Genomic DNA, 19,148 nt, shown 5'->3' with positions numbered 1-19,148 from the left:
GAGGATTTTCTCGCATTCAAAATTACACTCAAAATTTTACAGTATCTGTACGATTTTAGGATTAAAAGATATAATCTGGCAATATTGGTACAACCCTATGTATGTTTATTCAAGCTTGTTTCTCTCTATAAAAAAATAAATTAATAGAATACATCTCGTACGAATAGCACTCAAACTACAGCCTATTCTCAATACATTACACCTATTTAAGTTTTGGGTGCACGAAAATTTAAGAGTAGAAAAAAATTTAAGTAGCACACACAATAACTGTTTTTGAAAATTCTTGTTTTTATCAAACCTTGACAATGCTTTTACACAAGTAAATGCAGGCATTTATGCACCCAAGTTAGTCTACTCTTTAAGCCTAACGAAGATCCTGCACTTTGGCTAAAAATCAACTTTGCCGTTGTTTTAAAATCTTTAGAATACAAAGCATCAATTATTTTTGGGATTACTATACATCAGAAGGTGTTTCCTGTTATTGTAATAGCGTATGCACTATCCAGCACGTGCGAGATAATTCAATCTAACCGGATTAGACGTAGGAAATGTTTAGGGTCACTCTTACGTTTATTAACAATGGAATAGGATGATTTTAGTCTTCGACGATATTTTACGTATTTCAACCAATATCGCCTCATTCTCAACAAAACGCAACTACTGTCTGAATATCTAGCTGGAATAATATTTGAATGACTACCATAAGAGGCAAGTACGTTTCGCAATATCCCACCAATCACCGTAAGGGACAATATGACGACATTGATTAAATAATTTGTGTTCCCTTGGTAACGTACGAAATAAGCATGAAAAATTCCACGAAAAATCGTCTGCTATAGTGCAATTGATTTTTGTTCCTCAAACACCGCCAGGGGGACATTACGACAGCCGTATTTCAAAGCAAAATATACAAATCCGAGTCCACTGACCACTCGGATTTTTATTGTTTTCTTAAACTGTTTATTTCACAGCGAATTTTGTTCTAACTGTAACCAAACTTTCAGCAGTTTTCCAAGACTAATTTTTGAACCGTTGTTTTTAAGAGATTTTTCAGGAACTTTTGACCTTCACGAGCCTGCGAATGATTTTTTCTTCATAAGAGTGTAGTTCTTTCAATCAAATAATTTACTATCCTCACCAATAATCAAAAGGCTTTATTCAAATCTATTTTTAAACACATTAGCTCTTGTTTGGTGACGCATTTAACGAGATATTCCAAACAGGAATCCAGTCCATGGACAATATGCAGAAAAAAAAAAATATATATATATATATATATATACTGTAAAACAACTTATATTAACGAATCTAAGATCTCGTTTTTTGACACTTGTTTATTGGGTTTTTCTTTACAAGATAAAGCACTTTTAAGCAGCGTGCAAACCAACTGAACAAAGCAATCATAGATACTGTTAACACTTGCTCCAGGCTTTCTTTAACTACATACACACAAACTCATTGATGAATATCGTGCAACATGGAACACAGTCTCTTATACACCTAAGTATTACTCATGATAAACGTATATGTGGTATCACTAAGCCTAGTTCGAAATGGCTTCTAATTTTGTAAGTGTGTGTATGGTACATAGACACTCACAGACATGCAGACAAGTGTCTCACTCACTGCAAAATTTCATCACTAACGTTTATTTATTTCTAACCCTATATCTTCGTAACAAACAATGTACATATCAACAAACTTGTTTGTCATGACTAGGTCCCTCATATTACTCTTATTCTCAACCATAAACCAGTTTGTTTCTTCTACAGTCTGTTAAAGATCTATACATATATAAATACTGATCCAGGTTACAAAAAAAAAAACAGGTTCTCATAATCGAACAATTCCATTCGAATGATAACTACTAAAAAATTTCTGGTTAATGCTATTCAATTAAACGTTTAAAGGTACAGTCAAAATTATAGTAGCCAAAAGACAGAACTCTCACGTATATCTGAGACAAGAATAAACAAAATGTCCAACGTTACTTACCGACACTCACAAGTTAATAAACAAAAGGAACACATCTACCTGTTCATTAATTATTTATTTATTGTGCTTTCTTAGAAATAACACTATCAGTGTCAACCACAGAACTTTAACCCCATCCTCCAAATGAAACTACCTAGATGATTAGCACATAATGAACTAACTGGGCCTTAGACACCATGTAATAGAATTTGAAGTTTCTGAGTGTGGGGGTGGGGAACAGAAGGGACATAATTATATGGTAATTCTGCACCCTTGGTAACCATAACTTTGAAGGAGTCTGAAGTCCGCAACCAGCAATACATGGACAAGTGAAAGCAAGTTGATTAGGACCAATCAGAGGTATTTTTGTTTTGTACAAACTCCGTGTGTGTCAGACAAGCAAACTGAGAAATTTAAAGATTCTACAGAATTAAGCAACTGCCCATAAGATTAAAGATGAAATAACATCTTTCCTAATAGAGGGGTAATCAATGTGGGGGTGGAGGTTCATTTGACTTGTTTCTATCATCCACGTGTCTCAACACTTTCCTATTAGTAGAAGAAGGAGAAGTACCACCCTCCCGACCAGGGTTTCTATTCACCATTCGACCATAAGCCAGGCCCTCCCTGGAAGGAACTCTATGGGCAACAGAATTTGATCCTGCCCTGGATCCTAGTGATGGCTGTTGCAGGGTGGCATCTCGCAGAGATTGGTTATAATTGATACCATTGTTAGTATTATGGGAGGACTGTCTGGTGGAAATAGAGCTAGATGACTTTTTTTGTGTTCTTAGGTTAGCCTGTTGGTTTGTCTGAGAAGGCAAAGCTGAAGACACTGGGTGCCTTTGTTGATGTAGTTGTACAGAGAGAGTGCTATGGTGAGAAGAAACATCAGAAGTTACACTAGTTGCCCCCAAGTCCTCACCAGCCAAAGCCAGATAAGTATTGGAGCTATTTTCATCCTGAGTGCAGTTATCAAACCTTAACCCTAACTTTTCATCTATGCTATCCCAGTCATCACTGAGAGAGAGCTGGCTCGCTAGAGTCGTTAGGAGTAATTCCTGAATAAAGAGAATGCGATGGGCACGATCCACATCATGTGTCTGTTGTTCTGATTCTGTGAACCTGTGAAAACAAGAAAACACATTTTTGATAAAAATCACACATATGCAAGATTAACATCGAAAAACAAACATAGAATTATATATTACAGCTATCTTAAACTTGAGAACCTTTAAATTTATTGGTAAGTGTACACATCTAGTCACTCACCTCCACACAAACACGTAATGCGTGTATTAATATTACGTTCATAATGTATAATTATTTATTGCAAAGAAAGCCTGATTACTGTTATTATTCAGATAAGTACATTTAATTCTGTACGTTAAGGTTATGCTCATGAAAAAAACTGTGGTTCTGGTAGTTTTATTTCATTTTCTCTTTTGGTCAGAACCAACTGACATGTTAGTTTGTAGTCTGAAAAATTCAAATATTTTTTTTCCTTTGTTAAAGATTCAGAATTCCTTGAGGCTTTTTTTATTTATTCTGAAACAACCACAGTGAAAGTTATGAAAAAGTATTGTTCATATATAATTTACCTAGAAAGAACAAACTGAGAACCAGAAGTTGAAGAACTTGGACTAGTTGTTGGTTCAAAAAACAAGGACTGATTGAACTGAACTACAGTACTTCCTACAGGTGCACCACCACTGGATGCAGCACCAGTTTGGTTCTGTTTACGAGGTATTCTCTCTTGTTGCTGGCGAGCTGACTGGGCCTGCTGTCGTTCAAGTTGAAGCTGTATTTGGAGCTGCTGCAGTTGGGAGGTGGTACTTGTCTGGCTAAGGTTGGCTGCACGTCGAACGCCGGACAGCTGAGAGAGAAGTTCTACAAGGAAAAAGTTACAGTAAAAGTGTGTGTTTTGGTTAGCTCTTGTTCTCTTACGTAAGATAACTGTCAACAATGCAGAAAGTGCAAGTAAACCACAAATAAAACTATTATCTACCAGTTGAAAAACTAACATTTAACAACTTATCTCATTATAAATTATAATGTACTAGGTTTTACAGAAAAAACAAGGAAGTTTATACCAGAACAAGCAATAGCTGAAACACACAATTAATATAAAGTAGTGTATGTTATGTTGATGGTAACATTATAACACTGAGGGATAATCAAACAGGAATTACTTGCAACATAAACTTTAACATAAAGTAACAAAAAGAGAAATGGTCTGGCTACATCCAGATTAATATTAAACTTCAAATGGACAGCAGGAACAAAAAGGGAAATGGTCTGGCTACATCCAGATTAACATCAAACTTCAAATTGACAGCAGTAACAAAAAGGGAAATGGTCTGGCTACATCCAGATTAATATTAAACTTTAATGGTTCCACAGAAATGTTTAGTGCATTTACAGCCTAACTGTATCTTGAGAAATAAAGAGCCAAAAAATCAGAACCATAAATAATGCTAGAAAATTACCGATGGTAATTCTAAAAGCTATTAAAACATTGGTGTGAGCCATCATCCTCGTCAACGTCATTCCCCTCCTAATCAGGTGTTCAAACACTTGAAACTGCATGTCCATCTTTAATTTAGAGATTTAACATGCAACATTTTCGTTACAATTAGTATTACTTTTGAAACATCTCACTGTGCAAGTTACTTTAAAAAGAACTGAATTACCCCCAAACACTTAACAGTTGGATTCAGAGCAACTCCTGTGATATTCCTTACATAGCCAAGGAAGCAACTAATTTGGTCTGAATTTTGAACAAAACTACACAAAAGCCATCTTCATTAGCTGTCCCTAAGTTAGCAGTGATATGCAGTTTGGTCACACCACCCACCATCTCTTAGGCTACTCTTTTGTTAACAAACAGGAGATTTCACTGTCACACTATAATGTCCCCAACAGCTAAAAGAGAAACCAAGTTTGATGATGGGGATTCAGTCCTCAACTCTCATCTAACGAGTTGAGCATCTCAACACCAGGCCCCAAGGAAAGGAATCACCACGTGGAACAAGTTACTTAGTTCCACACATGAAATTGTTAAATGAAACCAAACACAAAGGTCAACTTACCTGCAAGAGGGTTTATAGACTCCCTGCTGCTAGGGGAGAGAGATGACAGTGCACTAGAGGGACTAAATTGCATCTGATTACGACGAGCTCGTGCACTGCTCATACCTCTTCCAGGATGTGGGATTCTTCGGACGTGACGAGAAGCTGTTGTTTCATCGTAATTCTGGTTAAAGAGTTTAGCTATCTCTTTCTCTTTTAAGGCTTACTTTATTTAAATGTCTTACTACCAGTTTAAATTATCATAAACTCCTAACCAGATCACTCTACCAACATACATCATAACAAAAGTTAACCAAATAACTAATACAGTCAATTTGATACACCATTATATCTAGAACACTATCATAAATAAAAAATGTATACATAAGAACTAGAGTACATTGACTGATCCATTGGGCACCCTCGTTGTTAGCACTACTTTTGGCTACAATATCCCACAAGGTTCAGCAAGTATTTGGGACTTAGGTTTAGTTTTATTTAACACAGAACTAAATACGCAACACACAAGTTCTATACAGCTTTCTCTGAAACAGATTTCAATAAAAAATACGAATTTATTCATAGACAAGAATCGAAGATGATTCACCCATGCCAACTATGCAAGCCTTACTATTAGAGACAATCTTTATTGTATTATGTATCCTTCTTATATTTGTCTGAAGTATGTGCCTACACACACACATGTAGATTTGTTAAGAACTCACAAAAGTTTATTTTGAGAATGAAACAGTAACTTTCTCTTCTTGCTAAAGGCTTAGTAATTTTATAAATGGTGTATGTTTGAAAGGCTGTAATTGGAAGCTTTTAGTTTTAAAATCTCCAAGTAAGTTTTCATTCATAAGCGATAACATAATGCAATAAATTTTTTTTTTCTTGCTTCTGGACAGAAAGTGTTATTTCCCAACTGCTTATGCCTAAAGTAAGTGGAAAAAGACCTATTTTGCTCTTCAAATTTTGCTTTTGTGACTTGGATAATGAAATTTTCCAATTTACCTATTTTCCAGAACATTCCAGCTGAGTAGCTAATAGAGAATTTTCTCAAACTTGTAAGAATTTTCAAAAACATTGTAAAACTTACAAGAATTTTCAAGAACCTTTTAGAATTTTCCATAGTAATATATACATACAGGGGCTCACCACTCACCACTTTAGTTGAGTTCTAGTTAACTAAATGAGCACATAGACCTATCTGATTTTATCAGAGATGGCATCAAGAAGCTGCAAGCATTCTCCAGACACATTCTGCTATATATGTGGCCAATTTATCAAGACAAAAGCAAAAAAGTGCTCTGTGACAGCATCTACTAAAATGTATGAGGGCTACAAGGCATATTTCAGCAAGCCTGTCAGTGATCAAGACAACCTGGATACCCATTTTACATGCAAGCATTGCAAAAAAACTCTAGAAGGTAAGATGGACAATTTTTACTTGCTTGAATAGTAATATTTTATATTATACAAATTTTAGACCTTTTAAAATTTAAACATCTTTTAATTTATGTTTTTAATTTTCAATAGTATAGAAAAAAAATTAATTTGCATGAACCTCTTACACATTAGTTGTGGATGAAATAAATTTATTCTTCATAATAATTTTATTTTGTTCTTTTGCAGGATGGTACAGAAGGGGAAGAGAGAGCCATGAAGTTTGCTATTCCAAGAATTTGGCATGAACCCACTGACCACTCAAGCAATTGCTACTTCTGCATGATGGACCCTTCCAAATGTCAGGCTGGCAAGAATGCATCTGCTATCATGTCTATGGATGTCTTAATAAGAAGTCTGCAGCCTTCAAGTGCTTTCGAGACTTCTTCCCTAAGGTGTCTGAGCCAAAGGTCAAAGCTGGTGACTTCATTACACCACAAAAGAAAATCCTGGAGTGCACAGAATTCCCCAAGCTCAGTAGAAAGGAAAAAAAAGCTTGGAGCTTCTTGGGCAATCACAAGGCCAAAAATTATGTGAAACTGGTTGGAGCTCTGGTGAAGAACTATGGCAAAATGGGCTGCAGGAAGTTCATGAAAGTCCATATTCTTGACGTTCATCTTGATAATTTCAAGGAGAACATGGGAGCATACTCAGAGGAGCAAGAAGAGTGCTTCCACCGAGATATACTGGACTTTGAATGCCACTACCAAGGAGCATATAACAAAAACATGATGGGAGACTAAATTTGGGAGCTGATATGTGAAAGTGATTTACATTACAGACACAAATCTCAAGAAACTACTCACTTCTAAACATTTTTGTATAACTTTAGTATAAATATAAGTAAATCTTGATTCATATGTTGTTTTATTCAGACCTTATGTAAATGAAAATGTACAAATTTGCCCATTTTTTACATAGAAAATAGGTTAATTTCTAAATTTCATAGTGCAGGTCACAAAAGCAAAGTTTGAAGGAAATAATGGACATTTTCTGTACTTTTATAACATAAGCAATTAAGAAATAACACGGACTATCCAGGAATAAAATTTGTGTTACACAGTGTAATTAAAGACCTTCCAACCAGAACTAACATACATTATTCCATTTTCATAAACTTTACGAAATATATTTTCTTACATGTCAAATCTTCTGACAGTTTTACCAATAGTCTTTTCACCTGCAGTGCCACCTAGCCCAGTTTCTTAGTTTTCTTGATACAACTTGTCTAAATTCTCACACACTAGTAACATGCAAATACAATGAAAAATATTTGTGATCGACATATTACTGTCGTCAGTTTTCGTGAAATCCCACAGAAAGGTGGTTGTGATGGAGTAGAACCAGTGTCCACACACGACTGAGATACACTAATTTCAACTTTTAATTCCGTTTTCAATAACTTTAACATCAAAACCACATTCAATGCCACTCAGTTTTTTCGAAATGTACTGAATTGTTGAAAAATGTTATTTCATTGGTGTTAACATCAAGCAGACATTTCTCACAACTAATCAAGACCTTTTAAATCACATCAGTAAACAACTTAGTCAGAGACAATAACATATCTTGATCTAATACTATAGCAGGTTAATACAGCCTGGCTCACCATACCCCCCCATGTCTATGGATTTACACATCACACACAAATTGGTCCAGGGCAAGAAAAAAAGAGATTTTCATAAAACAATAAATAAAATAAAAACACTGCACACTGCATCTATTTCACAGCCACTTTAGAAAGGATATCAGCTCTCTTGGATTCCGATGCTCTAGAGTAAGGTGTGCAGCAAAATCATCAGTAATATTATTTGGTTCACCACTAGGTGATGCTGCACAAACTGGACATACCTTGGGAGAAGATAAGAATGTATCTGATTAAACAACGTATTACAAATTACAAGTTTATGAGATGTGAGACACATTTAATAAACAAAGCTTATAATAAGCCAGTATAAATTAAACTTGGTCAGGCTTAAATTATTTATTTTACAAACAAATATTTTATCAGTTCATCAAACAAAATAGATTATTACTAATAACAACAGACTTGGATACCAGAGCAAGTATGCACGTTGTTCAAAATCACCTAAACTGAACAACAAAAAAATCATTGCCAATTCAAATGTCACAAAAAGTAAAACAGAATATTAAATTACTAATGCCAATTCCCCCCAACCAACTTCCTAAATACATTAATTGAAACTGTAAAGTCAATTTTAAATAGGCCCAGCATGGCCATGTGGTTAAGGCACTCGACTCATAATCTGAGGGTCATGGGTTCGAATCCTTGTCACACCAAACATGCTCGCCCTTTCAGCCGTGGGGGCATTATAATGTGGCAGTCAATCCTACTATTCATCGGTAAAACAGCAGCCCAAGAGTTGGCAGTGATGACTATCTGCCTTCCCTCTCATCTTACACTACTAAATTAGGGACAGCTAGTGCAAATAGCCCTTGTGTACCCTTGCACGAAATTCTTGACGAACAAAGAATTTTTAATTATCTATACATGATTAAAAGACAAAACTGTATAACTTCCAGGCTGTTTAACCCTTAAATGACAGCCATCATAAACTAATGCTGCTACCCACCTTCCCACTCTACTCTTTAAGGGTTAACTTTAATTAAAAAGATGTTGGGAGTTTTTCTCAGCTGCTGTTAAGTGGTACTTCTTTGTTTTTATGAAGATACTGCATGACCATGGCATAGGATAATAAACTCCATGAGATTTCACAAAAAGATCAGTTTCGTGGATAGGACTATGTTCTTTAGTCAGAGAACACATCTTGTTCAGAAATCTGGGATGTACTTACAATGTTAAAGTGCACCAAAAAATTATGATGTCAGGAAACATTACAGTTATCAAATATATGTCTCCACTTAAAGTAATTCTACATTAAGTACAGATAGCTTCTTTTAAAACAATGATCCATTTTCTTGTACACATTAACTTTCAAGTGTTTTTAAAACTTTCTATAGAATGAACACTAATTGGTTTGTGCTTAAATATATAAAAACACACCACTTCAAATGAGCTATCAGAATGCTCTGAGGAGACATGCTCTTGTAACGTTCCTTCTGTAAACCCTAATTTCCCACAGTAAGGACAGGTAAATGACTGAGGCTGGTCTACCGATATGGCTTCTCCTCCATAATACACATCTACAGAGGAATGCAAAATGTTTTTAATATTTCTTGGCAATGAACAAACAGAAAACATTTCACTCATTTAATGAACAAAATGTTAGATATTAGTTATATAGATGCTGTTGTGTGTAATTTTTAAAGACTGTTTAATATGCAGAGTTTGTTTTAAATCAGTTTTAAATTAATACATTTGTCTACATATATCAAAACAACAGGGTTAATTAGAATAAAACACAATTCGAGATTTCATTAAAAACACTAATGTTGTACTGTAACTTTACTACAATTTTTTTCTTAAATTTGTAATATATAAATTTTAACATATAATACCATACAAATAGTATGAAATTCACAACAAAATATAAACAAAAATTAATAACTTGATTTTATCCATCATATTCAAATTGTATTCAAATAAAATCTGTGTATATATAATTTTTTTTCACGCAACTTAGAATACAAAAATGGAGTTTTAAAACATACTGAAAAATTTCATCACAGAACATGAGAATTAGAGACAGCTGTTATAAAATTAACTGACAAAATTTGCTATAAGCCTTGAGAACTAGGGGCAGTTGATATTTGTGTAGTTTTTGGTTGAAAGGTGCATTTTTTTTTTAATATTCTTGTATATGAAGTAGGTTTTTACAGCTGTTACATATAATATATCCCAGATCAGTCTCCAATTCTGTGTTACATATACAATTTCGAATTACCAGGAATTTTAATTTAAAAATTAATTGAAAGTCAACATGTATCAAATTGATATTTGTCAAGAAGTTGATACACAGTTTTCTTTCTCAACACAAATATTTCAAAATACAAACAACTTATGAGTTATTACAAATAATTCGTATACAATAATTTATAAACTTACAGATTGTTATATCTGGTCTGGGACTGAATATCTTATCAACAGTTCAAGATAAGTAAATTAATTTATGGTGTTACACAAGCACAATTCATTTGACAAAAAGCTAGCTAGCTCTATTCTTAGCTAGCCTCATGCACTTTAAAATCCAATTATTCATCGAGGAACATATTTAACGTCCTTTTAGAAATACTATCATTTGAAGTTAAACACTTTGTAATGTTCAAAATCTATAAACATTCCTGGTCAAAAATCTGTAGTTTCAAGATTACGTTTTTATCACAGTTATGTCTTCCGAGGTTCATAGTACGCTCACTGTAACAAACCAACAATATTCTGAAAACTGTTTCTTGGCACACTGATTTATAAACTTCAAGCAAGGTTCTTGAAAGTTCAGGTAGAAACAGCATAAAACCTATGTTGTTGATTCTTACACTTCAGGATATTCTACATATTTAGAGAACAGGTGGGACTTTTGCAGTACACACTCAACAATGCAAGTTGCATGCATACCTAAATATATATTAAACTAAAACAAACATAGATATTAAAATAAGTATATGATAGTAACTCCATTACATGGCCCAGAATTTTCAGGAATTTGCTTAGCTTCCTAGAAGTCTGCAATGTTTTGTTTTTAAAGCAAACTGATAAAAACTACTCATTAGACAGGCAAAGCATAACGGTAAGACAGTCTTGTACTAAATCACTGAGGATTAGGCAGTATAATGCAACAATGACAGTGGACATTACTGTTTGTTACAATATCCATTTAAGTAGATAAAAGAAAGTGAACATAACACTGTTTGAAAATAAAAGCTAAAGAAAGAAGTTTATTTATGTGTATCATATATAGACATGCATACATTGCATAGCCACAAAACATAGCATCTTTCTGAATACAAATTACCATGCATCAATTAAAAATTCTGTTAACTAATGTAATTTTTAATAAAATGTTTCTTACCAAAATCTGAACGAGTCAGAATACACTGCATAGGGTGGTCAGTTGTATGCTGGTTTGATGTTGTACCTGCCTCGTAACAAGTGGCACACAGATCATAATCATGACATATCAAACATTTGTATCTCTTTCCTTTGAAGTTTCCTTTCAGACAGGAGTCACAGCTCACACCTATCACAAAAGAAACACAAGTCAACAATCTTGTCTTTAAAGACGAAAATTAAACCTCGAGTTCTCACACAGGCTCCACAGAGATCTTAGGCTAATTCAAGCTATTGCAAATATAAAGAAAAACAATTAATCTCTTTCCAGATCACCAGAGTGAAAAAATATTATTTACAGACTTAACATATTAGAAGCCATACATGAGCCCCACCCAAAAAAAAATAAAATCCAATATTTATATGCACACATATTAACATTTAATCTCAACACATTATGTCACTTGTACAGTACAGTTATATTTCAGTTCACTTTTGCTCACCATATGCTTTACACAGGGGCAGTTCTAAGTTTCATTTTTAGATGGGCAACTGAAGGCATGTTTCTCACACACTTCTTTTTCACCAGAAATTTAACAGTAACCCAAAGCCTTCAAACAAGACTGTGTAACTACATTTATGCAATTTAAAAGCATATGATATTTGTCTACACAGTTTTGGAGGTTTAGAGGAACACAGCCCAACAGTAGTAGTATGGTACTATGACACGTATTCAAAATAAAAAATGAGCAAATTAAACCAAATTTGTGGGATAGTGTTAAAATGTGAATATTTTTTTAATAACACCTTAAACTATACCTTTAAAGAGGCTTAAAGTAAAACAGTGGTATTTGTTTGTAGACTTTGCTTCCAAGAAAAAACCTAGATATAAATGGAAAACTGATAATAAGAGCGTGAAAATGTTTTTAAAATTAATGTAAATGTGTAAGATGGGCTACACACACTGTGCCTCTGAAAGAATTAAACATTTAATTTTAGTTGTCTAAGCCTTCAAACTCACTGCTAAACCACTGGATAAGGGTCATGGAAAAATAGTACACCATGACAAAGTTATAGATGTACAAAAAAACACTATCAGAAACCACTAAATTTATCAATTAGTGAAATAAAGACAAATAAAGCTAGGTTTATTATATATGGTACAAGTTAGGGCTACAGAGGGTTATCCTGAGCAGATACAGGTGAAAGAAATAGTTTTGAAAGTAGCCGTTTCCAAGTGATAAAAAATATGACAATATTTTTGTTGTGGAGAATTTATAAATGAAGTATGAAGGTTGGTTACTTAGTAATAAAACATTGACAATTTTTCAAACAAATGCTAATGTTATTACCAGTGATCCATGAGAATCTTGTGGTTGGACTAAAAACAAATTCATTAGCTACAGTGCACACAGGAGTTAATAATGTTAATATTAACTTCTGATCAGCTTGTACCTAATTAAATGTACTTTTACATTTCTACTTATAGAGATTAAAATACATTGTTTCATAAACCAAGTACTCTTGCTGTTAATGACATTTTCAGCCATAATCTCAATGATATTTAATGATGTTTAGCCAGTTGCATACATTTAGGTTAGTCTTAAATACATATATTAAGCTTGGTTTGGTTTGTTTTGAATTTTGCGCAAAGCTACATGAGGGGTGTCTGCACTAGACATTTGTTCGACATGATACAAACACTACTGACATATGTAATATCTCAGTTATGATGTAACTGAATAGTTCTGATAGCAGGAAAAAGTGGTTTAATAGCATTTTTTCCATTGTTTCCATGAGAGCAGTAAAATGAAGTAATTATCTATCAGCAGCTGTTATATCACTGATTATTATATCAATTACTGTTTTCTAATAAATTATCACATAATCAAAATCATAATTAATAAAAAATAAACAGTTATTCAAAATTAGGGCTTACTACAATTTACTCATTTCCAATTATTCTAACTTTCCAAGTAATCAAAATAATGTCATGTTTATTGTAGAAACCAAAGCTACATAATAGGAGCTCATCTTTGTTATTACCAGCTCTCTGGCTACTCAGGTGTTAAATAAAGTGCAAATTTACCACTGTTTTATGTTTATAATTCATAATTTGGTCACTACATTCTTTAATGCCACATAAGTAGGAATGGACTAAGGAACCAAACCCTCTCCACTTAATGTATTTCAGAAATTTAATAAAACATGAGACATTTTTCACTACCATACAGATTCAAAAAGAAACATTAGATGTCAGTGTTTTTATCTGATTGAACTATTAATTACCATAAAAACTTATTTTTTCTGAGAACAACAATCCCATTCATGCCTTAACCAATAAATAATTATTTCTAAATTAATACAACAATATTAAAATCAAACACTGTCAATTTTATGCATTTGTTTCCCCCATATATTCAATACTCTGCTCGACTTCAGACATGTTTTCATCAAAGTTAAACTTAGCCAGGATGCTCCAGTCATAAAATTCAGAAAGGTTTTTCTCATACTGATGATTTCTAAGATAAGTGAAAATGCAAGTGGTAAGGCTATATAACCAGTAACTTAAAAAAAAAAATGTAAACAGACATCCTGTTTCTTAATACTATAATTTTTTCTTACCTGTGATTATAAGTATTCAATTTTAATTTAAAACCTTGAAAACACTAGATAAAGTGACTGAGCTAATAATTTAAAGAATATTAACATTATTTAGGTTTCTTAAAGACTATACAGTCAATAATTAATTCACAAATACAGTTTCTTCTTTCACATGAAAACTTTGATTGGTGTTACACAGTTAAAGTTTAAAAAAGTTACACCATTACCAAAAAAAATTACTGCATCTGGTGTGAAGAAGTCAATACAGTTGTTCACTGTCAACACAAAAACAATACATTATCTAAATAAACTTTCTAGGTTTATTCTTTATTTTGTCATGACATTCAAACTTTGTAAAGTTGATATTTTCAACTTTACCTTGATAGAAAAAAACTTACACACACAATCACAGCTATTTCACTGTAGAATAAAATGTTAAATAATAAATTATGTTGACGTCATAATATTATACATACTTTAGGTTCTGATATGGTAAATTAGATAGGCCTCAAAATTCCTATACACCATTTGTAAAATAAAGGTATAACTAAGTTTCATTTGACAAAATATATCAATGTTATTCTAATTTCCATATTGTCTGGCTTTAAATTTAGTTTTCTGGAACAACAAAAACACACTGTTTTTACATAGGTTAAGTACTAATTTGCCTAATGAATGAATTATTATTAATTTCACTTATCTGGTTAGAAAGCATTAGAGTAGCTGCATAGTTATAGATACAACATTTGAGACCCACCATTGCCCTAAACACCCCAAATACACTGGAAAACAATAACAAACTGTCTGGAAAAGTGTACGCTATTATTGTAAAAGGTTACTTGTAAGTGAATAAATATATCTCCAATGTTAAGCAATGTAGTTGTAATACCTGCACAACAAATATTCACATACAAAATATTTGATTACAAAGTAACTTAATACTAAATTATTGTGGCTGAAGTCTAAAGACTAGGGTTTCTTTTTTTTACTTTTCAATTTTTTTTCAAAATTTAAATAACTTGATGTGCCAAGAAGCTTGGCATCAAAATGTATTTTATGATGCAAATTATACTAAACTATACTGTGATGCAAGTAATATTATACAAGACTGATTTTAAAAATGTGGTATTTAAATAAACTTTAAGCTTTTATTTGTATGTCATGTGATTACTTCTATGAATTTTCAGTTTTCTTTCTTGCATTAAACAAGTTTCAGAGAGTCCAACAACTAAAAACCTCAACTACAATCAGAATTTAAAATAACCTCCCACCTATCTTACTCTCAGATAGCTATACAATTGTTAAGCCTACAACAGAAGTTCCTTCAGACTCTTATTTTGACATCCTTCACTTGTGCCAGTAGTGGGTGTAACATAACCAACAGAAAGGCCATTTTGTGAACACTGTGTGGCTGCGAGAAGTTTAATTTATTTTAGTTAAAAAAACAACTTTTCCTGATCAGATGTTATAAGGTGTAAAGTGAAATCATTGTTCCAGTAAGGAAATATTTGTAGATTAGATACAAAACTAGGAATACTATTGTAGTTTTGGGATATTGAATTAATGTTTGAATCATTGTTTTAAAATGTGCATCTGAAAGCTAATTTTGTTTTTAATAGTTAATATAACGTGAAAAAACTCAGCAAAGTTTGTGCATTTTACTTACCGACCTATTTAAAAACTACACACATCAGAGTTAATTATTAATTACTTTAATATAAATAAGTGACCTTGAAACACCAGAATGTTATTCTTTAATTAGACACTGAAGATTCACTTCACTGCTTGTTCCACTAATACACAAGCCATAGCTAAGAGTTTGCCATTTATCTTACTTCTAGAGAAGCGTGCACTAAAGAATTACATAAAAAATACATTATTTACTTATAAAAAGGGCTTCTAAACTGATTCAAGGGATGAAGATATTTTACAGACTGGTTATGATCTCAGCTTTTTTCTCAAGATCAAGAGAAAAGGGTGAAAGTTTAAGTTTAAAGAAGTCATCTTGATAACTAACTGGATAAAGATCTACAATTTATTTGTGATATATCATTAAAACAGCTGGATCAGAATATATATGTAAAAAAGGCTGGTTGGGTCAAGAAAATTTTTTACGTAGAGGAGCGAACAACGTTTCGGCCTTCTTATGTCATTGTCAGGTTCACACAAGTTTGAGACAAATATGGGAGTGGCTCAGTTGATTTATTTTTCTAACAGTGATTCACTTATGGTGCAAGTTGACACTTTCTACAAAATAGTGCACGTGTTTCACAGTTTGTACTTTTCTACAATTTGATAAACAAAGACAGCCATGAAGGATGAAATAACCCTTTCATTAAACCTACAAACACAGTGAGTCTGATTAACATACTGAAAGCAAGCTAATCCTTTAAAACAGAACCAATTCATTCACAGAAAGGTAAAAAGACATTCCAAACCACCATGTACAACTGTTAAAGTGTTACCATTGTCTGTTTTAATTACAAGTAATTTCATTTATTTTGTCACTACTATTTTGGGCATAAACTCATTCTTTGTCAAGGACATATATACAAACATCCTTAGAGATAAGTATATAAACAATCAAGTTGTAATGAAGAGAGTTGTCTACTGGGGCTCGTGGTCTCAATAGCTCAGGTGTTAAGCAACAGCTCAGAGTACTAGCAGAGGGTGGAAGTCCTGGATTCAAGTCCTGAACAGAGCAAACAACTTGCTTAGAAATTTAAATAAAATTTCTACAGAACATAACACTATATATACATTATTTTGATTTCTAATAATTAACATGTTAAACATTAAAAAGTACAGGTAAAACATAAATCTAAACATAAAACCTCAGAGATTAGCAGCATGTGCAAATGAGGTTTTTTAAACAATGCCCAAGACTATGCGACTTTGGTTTCTATAATACATGTAATTTTAAGTTACATCATAAAAAAATAATGGGCAGACCATGAACTCAAAGCTTTAACAAAAAGTATCAATTTTAAAAATTTATTTTCCTCTACTTTAGGAATTTCAAAATCAACATATGTAACATCCAAATATAGCTGAGAAAATTCTTAAAATCTGTAAAGAACCATGTACAATGTCACCTTGTCTTTCAGAATTAAATTATTAGTCACTGAATACATCAGATATATAAATGACTTTTTATATATTTTTTTCATTACAATTTATAACTTCTACAGTAATATAAAACCCTGTCTTTCCTCTTGTTTTTTACATGTTATTATTCTAAGGTGTTATTTAAACTGGCATTAGGGACTTGGAACAGAAAAAAATAAAATTACATACTATATAAAGAAGGAAGCTGACTGAATATTGACTATGTACTCAAGCATACTTTATTCAATAAATTATGCACCATTTCACAAATTCTTTTCTTCAGGTCTGAATGGTTAAGTTAGTGACCTGTTTATGAGGGAGCACATTCACTCCATGTTCTGTAGTTTGAACTAAAGCTTGGCTCTTGCTGATCCATTTTGTTCACTTACTGAAAGATTTAAAAAATTAATCTAGAGGTACAAAGGACACTTTTCACACTGATAGTGATACAAGTTATGGTTACATTGGTAGTCAAACTGCTAAAAAATAATACAAAGAATAAGGCACTGTTTTTAACCAATATCATAAATTACTTATATTTAAATAACTTGTACTAATAGTAATAATAATAATTACTAAACGCAAGACATCCATATTTAAACGTTTCTTAACAACAATCATAATTATATTTGTCATATTTTCAAGCTTTTACCCAACTTAATATTTTCTCAATATTTAAACTTTAACGCAGTACTGTTACTCGTGACTCTCACAAAATCATGCGACTATGATACGACTTTAAACCTAAATATACAAAAGTCAAAGTGAAATTAACAATTACACCTAAGTATACTAATATTAGAAAAATTAATAGCCTAAGCTATACTAGTTTTTTTTCAGTTGTTTTCGTGCATAAATTATTTCATGTATAATATAATGTTTTTTCCATTAATTCTGCTAGTAATAGAACTAGAACTACAGTTTTGCCTGGCCTTGCTTTACGAATAACGTTAGGGTTAACATAGATCAGGTTAACTTATGGTTTAAGTCTTGTCGATCCTCACCTTCATGTCGAGACATCCCAAAATTAGATGTATTCTTTAACTAATAAAGCACTAAACTGTAACTTTATTTCTCTAAATCGAGCTTAATAAATCGTGAGCAATTCTAAAAATAGTTTATCAACTGAATTCACCATAAAAACAACATTAATGCCAACTCAGTTCTACGCAGTCTTTCTGAAACCATGTAATGACGTCAAAGAACGAAATGCATTTTGAGCAGCATCTACTTAAAATATATTCTTAAAAACACAATTTCGAAAAAAAAAATTATAATAAAGTTATCATAACACTTTTAACTTATTATAATCCACTAATTTGATAGCAAACAACATGAAAACGATTCTACAAATATGATATTATGGAGTATATGCAATAATGACGAAAATATTTGTTCAATGTGGTCGTATTATTTGGATTAATTCGATTAAATTGGGTTGTACAAACTTTATTAATAAAGAAATATTTGAATAAAATCAACAACTATCTGAGTATTTTTATTAATCACTGTTTCACTTTTATTATTATGTTAAACACTAAGAGAGTAAATTGTTGAAACTGAATTTGGACAATCGCAAGTTCCTTTACATAGATTTTTTCTCGTTTAGAACAAAAACAAACTACAAACAAATAATAATAGTATTTTATAAAATGTTAAATTATGTTGTATGCTTTTATCTCAGCCCGTAAATTGTAGAGGCATGTTCCAAATAATGGTATTTTCCCAATACTTTATTAAAGAAAAACAATACATTCTCAGAATTAATCAGTTGGGTTGGACATAAAATGAAGGTATACAATTAATGATAAGTTATCTATATTAGAAAAAAATATTCAATCACACCTGATGTTTCATCACATTTATTAGCAGCAGCAGTAAGTTGTGCTATATGATTGAAATACACGGGTGTAATAATGCTTTAAATGTCAACAGCTAGGAGCTGGAAGTCCTGCGCGAAATGTTTAACTACTCAACTT

At 32.3% G+C, this 19,148-nt stretch overlaps 1 protein-coding gene across 2 annotated transcripts; it reads right to left on the bottom strand.

The window, feature by feature from the left end:
* Positions 1 to 1,137: 1,137 nt before the first annotated feature.
* LOC143257381 (E3 ubiquitin-protein ligase KCMF1-like) lies at positions 1,138 to 18,379 on the bottom strand. 2 transcript variants are annotated; one of them, XM_076515967.1, is made up of 7 exons: positions 18,174 to 18,379; positions 11,480 to 11,647; positions 9,517 to 9,656; positions 8,241 to 8,342; positions 5,067 to 5,223; positions 3,576 to 3,864; positions 1,138 to 3,099 (listed from the first exon to the last, which is right to left on the bottom strand). In XM_076515967.1, the coding sequence occupies exons 1-7, from the start codon at positions 18,187 to 18,189 to the stop codon at positions 2,463 to 2,465; spliced, it is 1,509 nt and encodes a 502-aa protein (XP_076372082.1). In that variant the 5' UTR covers positions 18,190 to 18,379; the 3' UTR covers positions 1,138 to 2,462. The 2 variants fall into 2 exon arrangements, with proteins under 2 accessions (XP_076372082.1, XP_076372083.1); XM_076515968.1 differs by lacking the exon at positions 18,174 to 18,379 and adding an exon at positions 16,673 to 16,748.
* Between the last annotated feature and the right edge of the window lie 769 nt (positions 18,380 to 19,148).

Source organism: Tachypleus tridentatus, chromosome 7 (genome assembly GCF_004210375.1).
Source record: "Tachypleus tridentatus isolate NWPU-2018 chromosome 7, ASM421037v1, whole genome shotgun sequence".
NCBI classification, from domain to species: domain Eukaryota; kingdom Metazoa; phylum Arthropoda; class Merostomata; order Xiphosura; family Limulidae; genus Tachypleus; species Tachypleus tridentatus.
The sequence above is the reverse complement of the archived record's forward strand: the minus strand, read 5'-3'. Positions and strand labels throughout refer to the sequence as shown.

What these genes read in the sequence shown, in the direction of transcription:
- LOC143257381 (XM_076515967.1), bottom strand. An exon ending in TCTGACTCGTTCAGATTTTG is followed by an intron (nt 9,657 to 11,479) that starts GTAAGAAACATT and finishes ATTCCTCTGTAG; the next exon opens with ATGTGTATTATGGAGGAGAA. An exon ending in CTGATAGCTCATTTGAAGTG is followed by an intron (nt 8,343 to 9,516) that starts GTGTGTTTTTAT and finishes TCTTCTCCCAAG; the next exon opens with GTATGTCCAGTTTGTGCAGC.